We start from the raw sequence: 8705 nt of genomic DNA, 5'->3' as shown, positions 1-8705 counted from the left end.
GCAGAGGCAGAGGGAGAGGGAGAGGGAGGGAGAGGGAGGGAGAGGGAGGGAGAGGGAGAGGGGCAAAGAGAGAGAGAGAGAAAGATTGGGGGTGGTGGTGAGATGAGGCCTATAATTCTTCAGCAATTTAGTCCATCTAAGCACCCGGAGTTAATGTAATACTCACCACTGTAGCTCACTAAAAATGTTCTCAATGGGGACAAAAGGCAGTCAAAAGGATGTCACACCCTCTCCTTTACCATATAAAACAATGCCATCTGAATGCCCTCGTACTCACCCACGAGCACGTATGTTCCTGTTTATCTTCTTGGAAACATCTTTAACAAACTCATTACTGGCTTCTTTCTTGGGTTTGGCAGGTTGACTTTGAGAAGCCTGCAAGAAAAAAATAAAGGTGGGGGGGTTGGTCTGGAGGAGGAAGCAAGGAAATGGAGAGATAGAGATAGAGCGAGCGAGAGAGCGAGAGAGAGAACCTCAAATTAACCAATAGGTGGTTCTCACAGGAAGATCCTGACACACATCCACACACTGGACACCTTGTTTGGGTGTTCCCAGGAACATTGGTCAAAACATCTTACAACCAGTATGGTACTGGTGCCAACTAGTCATGATGGAAGCTAGCAGTACAGTAGTCCTGGTGCATATTAGCTAAATAGCAGCCCTAAGTGATTTCAAGATACATATGATGTAGCTCTGATCTCCAATGTCAGGCATATTGGCTGGCAAATTCTCAAAAATATGTTTTGTAAACATCACATTCTATTTTGACCCCATAAGATGTTCAGAGGGGGGAAAAGGTAATATAACTGGCTTTGCTGCCTGAGTATACCAAGATCAACTAGCTTTTCAGGATAGACCTCTAATACAACACTACCTGTGATACATCTATCCCATCTCACTGAGGGGATATTTATTTAACATGGGGCTCTGGAAAGCTCCACCAGAAACTCTAATCATGACTAATTCTATTAAACAGTAGAAGAGATCATGGGACTGTGAATAATGTCAGTAAAAATAATCTTAAAGGTTATGCCTTTAAAATTAAACAAATTGAATCTAATTATATTCCAAATAAATACCATAACCACACTGAAGGACAAAAGAAAGAAAACAGAAGGAAATACAAGATAATAAACAACTAATCCAAGTAAACACAGACTATACACCCTCACCATATACATCCTCAGTCAGGATATGTTTGTGGGATGGTGGAGAATATTGCAAATAAATCTGGAACTCTTTTTAGTAGGTGTGTTTATTATGGTGGTGTGGAAGAAGTAATTCTGAAACTCTTCTAGATGTATTATAGTATTGAGTAAATGTGTTGATGATCTTGTGAACCATGGTTCTCATTGTAGAGAAGGAACATATAAACACGGATTGAGGAATACAAGAAAGAACCCTGTACGTTTTGGAATGGGAGCCGTGTGGACTCATGATTTCTTAAATAGGTATATGTGTATATACATCTGAGTATACAGGAGTGTGTGTATTTGTATATATAGATATATGTGTGTATATATATATATATATATATAAGTACAGATATGTGTGTATCTATATGTATATATACATGCAGACATTTCCTAACTCTGTCTGCAGAAAGGGCAGAAAAAGCAGACACCCCAGTAGCACACCTAGCACTGAGATCTTGGTCTCTAATACCATTCCCCACTAAAAGGAACAGGAATTCTTCACAGAAATGGTTGACTCCATGGCAATAAAATAGGTACAAGAACATCCTGGAACATCCTGTTATGCTGGAAAGAAAATGCTCAAGAAAATGATGATAGTATGTCACAAAGACACAGTAGTCAGATTAAAGGGGACCCTAGTGACCAAATTTGGGAAAATTTGAGCACCAAAATAATAAAATACAATACTGAACAACAAACCACTGAAAAAACAGGAATTCATAAGTCTATACCAATAATAAATAAACAGGGAAGAAGGGAGGCCTCTGCTTGTAGACTGGTAAACGGGGAGCAAGTGCTAGAGTTGGAAAAATCATCAAAAAGATTGTGTTAGGCAAAAATCATCAATGAAGGCTAAATCTAGGGGACATTTTGATGAAGAGTGGCCATTTGGAGGCTCTTAAGGGTGTGTCCCACAGATTATTAGTTGCAAGAGGAAAAAAAATAAACAGTAATTATACAGCGGAGAAACCAGACAACATCTTGACTGGGTGATCAAAATTAACCTCACCAATGAGGGACAGATGGATGTCATGTGCCTCCAGATGTGATACTCTAAGGACAGAACATCACCTATGCAGTACTCCAGCCAAGCGTATATAACATCAATCTAATCACATGGAAACATCAGACAAACACAAAATGAGGCATGTTCTATTTTTAAAAGGGGGGTTGGGTGGGACTGTATTCTTCAAAAATATCATAAAAAACAAAGAAAGGCTATGGAAGTGTTCCAGATTAAAAGAAGCTAGAGACATGACAAGTAAACGACCCTAGACTGGATCCTTTACTGGAGGGGAAAAAATGCTTATAACATTGACTTTACAAAGTCAATGGAAAAAAATTGGAATATGGACAATAGATTACATAAAAACACTATATCAATGTAAATTTATAAAGTTGTTGACTGCACTGTGTTTATATAAGACTATTTCTCTGAGGAGAAATAGTATATAGAGACTCTTTCTCTATATACACTGAAATACCCTAAGTACTTCATGGTAAAGGACCATGATGTATGTAAGCAGATAGGATAAAATGTTAGTAATACGTGAACCTAGGTAAACAGCATATGTGTGTTCTTTGTACTGTTTTCTTATTTTTGCAACTTTTTATAAATTTGAAATTATTTCCATATGAAGTATAAAAAAAATTATGCCTTTGTATCATCGTATCATAATAAGCAACTACAATCCAACAGGGAATTCTTCCTTAGGCCCTCAAGTTGTTGTCCACTTCTGCTCTTCAAAGAGCTTGACACAGTTTGCATTTTAATTTCACCTAAAGTTTTACAAACTCCTTATGTGTCAGGCTGAGATCCAGCATTGGAAAAGATGTGCGTTCTTGGCAGGAGAGAGGTGGAGACCCTAATCCCCAGGGTGAAACTTTCAACTTGCCATATGTGAAGGTTCAAAGCACTAATATTTTCAGATCTAAGCTCAAGGGGACCTTTACCAGTATCTCCCCATAATTCTTTCACCAAAAAATAGGAAAATAGAGATGACAATCCTACTGGCAAAAAATAATTTAGGAAATAGACTTTATCTCCTCATCCACTGGCTTTGGACCAGCTCTAACAAATCAACAGTCCTTCCCATGCTGAAAGGATAAAGGAGAGGGAAAAAAAGAACACTCACAGCAGACTAACTAATTAAAACAGATCAGCTCTTTTGGCAAGCCAGGACCTCACTGTGGTGAATGTTGAGGAGAAGACAGATATGGGGACATGGAAACGAAGTAATACTGACAGGAAGAAGCAAATCATCATAAAGGGAAACCCCAAAATTCAGAGAGAAAAGAGTCCTCAACCCTCAAAGAAATGAGCTCAGACGTCTGCAGAAATGCCCAACCCTGGAATGGCTTAGGTACACTGTAATGATAGAACTTTGTCTGGAAAGCACCAAAGATCATTCAAGGTGACTAGGACTTGAACACAAAAGGGAAATGGGCTTTCTGAGCTTCTACAAAGCTAGAGGCAGAGATACTGCTTAGGGATGACTTGCATCCCCAACCCTGGACAAGTATGTGGCCTAACAGATGTTGAATTCAGTTGGAGAATCAGGAGGGTCCTAGCATGTGTTTCCTATTAATTTATTTGTGTTTGTTCTTTATGAATGATGATATAAACTTCACAACAAAAACAGGACTGAAACATGGCAGGAAAGTTTTTCATATGCGGTTAGACTTTGCTTTGCACAGTGTCACTGGACTCCCATCAGGGACTCTGGAGGCCAAGGGGAGCTACATTAAGATGAGCTGCATCTGCTTATGATTTCTGTGGCTACCTTATTTCAACCAAGTTTCTAGAGCCATGGTTAAATAAGTCAGGAAATGAATCTAACCTTACAGGTCTGTGTGGGAGGTAGCTCTTTCAACCAATCTAGAGTAAATCTGATTATGCAGGAAGCTGTAACACAATCATACATGTTGTTATCTGCATGGGGAAAAGACTGTTTTAGCACAAAGGTGGTCACATAGCATCTAAAGAGCAGAGATACAAAGGGGAGAACTTTGCCAATGCTTATCCAATCCTGCCCAAGGGGGTAAAATATTATCTAGCAGATGTAAGAATTCTGGTAGCCACAGAAGGACACTATTATAGAGGGCAGGATAGGGTCCACTAGGGTTCTCTGTATCCTAGATGAAACAGACTTCAAAAACAACATTGGGCAAGTCTTTATCTGTGAAGTGGAGATAATTATAGTATCTGCCTCAAAGGATTTTATGAGGATTAAGTGAGTGGATAGAGGGAAAAATGCTTAGAATAGTGCTTGACACATGGTAAACACTCAGGAGACATCAGTTATTATTATTTTCTAAGACCAAAGATTACCTCTGACTCAATTCTATATTCAGTTAGTAACTTTCTAACTAGTAATTTTTTTTTGCTGGTGCCTTAATAACACCAGAAGGGAGGTAACTTGGAAGTGAACTCAAGAATTCTAGTCAAAATTGAGTTTCTAGATCTCCATAGTTGAAAACCAGATCATGGAACTGTGGTCATCAATGGTTCTGTACATCAGATGACATTTTTGATTGTCACTATGACTTGGATGCTGCTGGAACTTAATGCTAGGGACCAGGAATGCTGGCTGAAGTCAGTCATATACAATAGAAAAACTTTGCTGTTCAAAATGCGCATAGTGCTTGAATTGATAAACACTGCCCTAGACTACAATGAATCTACCAAAGTTCTTGCCTCCAAGGCCTATGCAACCAGCTGAGCCACATCTGGACTTTATCTAAATGCAAGATCCCAAAGTTCTCATATTTGTCTACAATTCCATACCTGATAATCACTCGTACTGCTTCCAGAGAGCTCCATCAATTAATCCAGATGGTATGTGGCAGCAGAAGAGCCACTGCAGTTTCTGAAATTGGGTCATTGATTCCAAATAAAATTGGCTCTCAACATTCTAGAGAAGGTCAGAGTTTGGTAAACTGGAAAGGTCCCGCAAGGAAGAGGTTGTCTAAACCTTATGCTACACCAGGGCAGAGGACTGGACTGGCATACTCACATTGGTGAGATCTTCAAAAGCTGACCTCTTTTTGAGTGGCCCCTGAGGTGAAGATGGAGATATCTTTGCTTGGTAATTCTCCTCTCTCTAAAAAAGTAAAAGAGGTAAATGCATATATCCAATTGTGAACAGTCTTTTCAGCGACGTCAGGTCATCTTTGGGGCTCAGCGGGGGAATGGCTGAATCTCCAAGCAACTGTAGATGCCTATAATAAACCCCAATAAACTACAACAAAAGGAAATTTTGGAACCCACTGCTTAGACAGTCCCTGAAGGAGGTAATCACTGATGATAGGGACAAGGCTGGGAGGAGAAAAGATAACTGTCAGTGTAACTCTCAGAATGAGCAAACTAGCTTGGTGAAGCTAATTTTCTCTTTCACTCCTCTCATATTCATGGCTATACTAGCCAAGATTAACCATCACCACCCCCACCACCCTGCAACTCTCAGTTATTCCTTTAATATGGACGTTCCCAGTTAAATTAGTTCAATAATTTAAAAAAATTTAAGTGTCTCTTATGTTAAGTAGTTGATTTAAGACATTCTCAATAAGGACAAAAACACACATACCTAGATACTGATCTAGGATCAGCTCTTTATTAGCTATTGACCGCGCACAAGTCACTTAGCTTCTGAGACTCAATTACCTCATCAGTAAAATTAGAATAATAACCTACCACATTTGAGGATCAAATAAGAGAAAACATGTTTTTTAAAAATCTATATAAACTATAAATGGGCAGAAATAGTATTTTAAAAGTATATAGTCCAGGCTGATGGGTGGGGCTGGGTTTCCTCTCTGCTAGTTGTTTGGCCTGAGGCACCTCAACACTAGAGCCTACCCGGCTCTTTGGTGGGGTTAATGGAAGACTCTCAGAGGGCTCACACCAAGGAGTACTTCTCAGAAATTCTGCCAGTGTCCTTGTCCCCACGGTGAGCCACAGCCATCCTCTGCCTCTGCAGGAGACCATCCAACACTAGCAGCTCCACATGTATGAAACTTGGAAGCTGTCACTCCACCCTAATAACAACTAGAAAATCAACAACTCTTATTGGATCTGTAAGAGAAGGTGGTGGACACAGGGCAAATTGCTGCCTCCAAGAATGAAGAGACAGTTTTTTGGAATGGGGAAGATGGGGGAAGAGTAAGACGCGGAGATCACCTAACTCCCCACAGATACAACAGAAATACATCTATACGTGCACAGAGGTGAACTATACAATAACTGAAATGAAAAATACACTAGAAAGAATCAATAGCAGAGAAGATGGTAAGATGGTGGAAGAGTAAGACGCGGAGATCACCTTCCTCCCCACAGATACACCAGAAATACAGCTACACGTGGAACAACTCCTACAGAACACGTACTGAACGCTGGCAGAAGACCTCAGACCTCCCCAAAGGCAAGAAACTCCCCACGTACCTGGGTAGGAAAAAAGAAAAAAGAATAAAGAGACAAAAGAATAGGGACAGGACCTGCAACAGTGGGAGGAAGCTGTGAAGGAGGAAAGGTTTCCACACACTAAGAAGCCCCTTCGCGGGCGGAGGCTGAGGGTGGAGGAGGGGGAAAGCTTCGGGGCCGCGGAGGAGAGCACAATAACAGGGCTGGGGAGGGCAAAGCAGAGAGATTCCCGTACAGAGGATCGGTGCCGACTGCCACTCACCAGCCCGAGAGGCTGATTTGCTCACCCGCTGGGGCGGGCGGGGGCTGGGAGCTGAGGCTTGGGCTTCGGTCGGATCTCAGGGAGAGGACTGGGGTTGGCGACGTGAACACAGCCTGCAGGGGGTTAGTGCACCACGGCTAGCCGGGAGGGAGCCTGGGGAAAAGTCTGGACCTGCCGAAGAGGTAAGAGACTTTTTCTTCCCTCTTTGTTTCCTGGTGCACCAGGAGAGGGGATTAAGAGCGCTGCTTAAAGGAGATCCAGAGACGGGCGCCAGCCGCAGCTAACAGCGCGGACCTCAAAGACGGGCATGAGATGCTAAGGATGCTGCTGCCGCCAGCAAGAAGCCTGTGTGTGAGCACAGGTCACTATCCACACCTCCCCTTCGGGGGAGCCTGTGCAGCCCGCCACTGCCAGGGTCCCGGGATCCGGGGACAATTTCTGCGGGAGAATGCACGGAGCGCCTCAGTCTGGTGCAATGTCCCACTGGCTTCTGCCGCCGTCGGTTCGCCCCGCATCCACACCCCTCCCTCCCCACGGCCTGAGTGAGACAGAGTCCCCGAAGCAGCTGCTCCTTTAACCCCGTCCTATCTGAGCAAAGAACAGATGCCCTCCGGCGACCTACACGCAGAGGCAGGGCCAAATCCAAAGCTGAGCCTAGGGAGCTGTGCGAACAAAGAAGAGAAAGGGAAATCTCTCCCAGCAGCCTCAGAAGCAGCGGATTAAGGCTCCACAATCAACTTCATGTACCCTGCATCTGTGGAATACATGAATAGACAACAAATCATCCCAAATTGAGGAGGTGGACTTTGAGAGCAAGATTTATTATTTTTTCCCCTTTTCCTCTTTTTGTGAGTGCGTATGTGCATGCTTCTGTGTGAGATTTTGTCTGTATAGCTTTGCTTTCACCATTTGTCCTAGGGTTCTATCCATCCATTTTATTGTTTTGTTTTTTTCTTTTAAAAAAAATTCTTAATAATTATTTTTTATTTTAATAATTTTATTTTATCTTTATTTTATTTTATCCTCTTTCCTCTTTCTTTCTTTTCTTTCTTCCTTCCTCCCTCCCTCCCACCCTCTCTCTATATATATCTCTCTCTTTCTTTCTTTCTACTTTCTCTCCCTTTTATTCTGAGCCATGTGGATGAAAGGCTCTTGGTGCTGCAGCCAGGAGTCAGTGCTATGCCTCTGAGGTGGGAGAGCCAACTTCAGGACACTGGTCAACAAGAGACCTCCCAGCTCCACATAATATCAAATGGCGAAAATCTCCCAGAGATCTCCATCTCAACACCAGCACCCAACTTCACTCAATGACCAGCAAGCTACAGTGCTGGACATCCTATGCCAAACAACTAGCAAGACAGTAACACAACTCCACCCATTAGCAGAGAGGTTGCCTAAAATCATAATAAGTCCACAGACACCCCAAAACACACCACCAGACGTGGACCTGCCCACCAGAGAGACAAGATCCAGCCTCATCCACCAGAACATAGGCACTAGTCCCCTCCAAGAGGAAGCCTAAACAACCCACTGAACCAACTTTAGCCACTGGGGACACACACCAAAAACAACGGGAACTAAGAACCTGCAGCCTGCAAAAAAGGAGACCCCAAACACAGTAAGATAAGCAAAATGAGAAGACAGAAAAACACACAGCAGATTAAGGAGCAAGGAAAAAACCCACCAGAGCTAACAAATGAAGAGGAAATAGGCAGTCTACCTGAAAAAGAATTCAGAATAATGACAGTAAAGATGATCCAAAATCTTGGAAATAGACAAAACAAGAAACATATTTAACAAGGACCTAGAAGAACTAAAGATGAAACAA

At 42.2% G+C, this 8705-nt stretch overlaps 1 protein-coding gene across 1 annotated transcript in view; it reads right to left on the bottom strand.

Annotated features, from left to right (window-relative positions):
* The window catches only part of CCNB3 (cyclin B3), a 50393-nt gene that overhangs the window by 34635 nt on the left and 7053 nt on the right, over positions 1–8705 (bottom strand). Inside the window, 2 exon segments of the mRNA XM_007450926.1 lie at positions 278–375; positions 5213–5299. Of these exon segments, the coding sequence (XP_007450988.1) occupies positions 278–375; positions 5213–5299 (185 nt within the window).

The sequence above is a fragment of the Lipotes vexillifer genome, unplaced genomic scaffold (assembly GCF_000442215.2).
Source record: "Lipotes vexillifer unplaced genomic scaffold, Lipotes_vexillifer_v1.1 scaffold129, whole genome shotgun sequence".
NCBI lineage: Eukaryota > Metazoa > Chordata > Mammalia > Artiodactyla > Lipotidae > Lipotes > Lipotes vexillifer.
The sequence above is the reverse complement of the archived record's forward strand: the minus strand, read 5'-3'. Positions and strand labels throughout refer to the sequence as shown.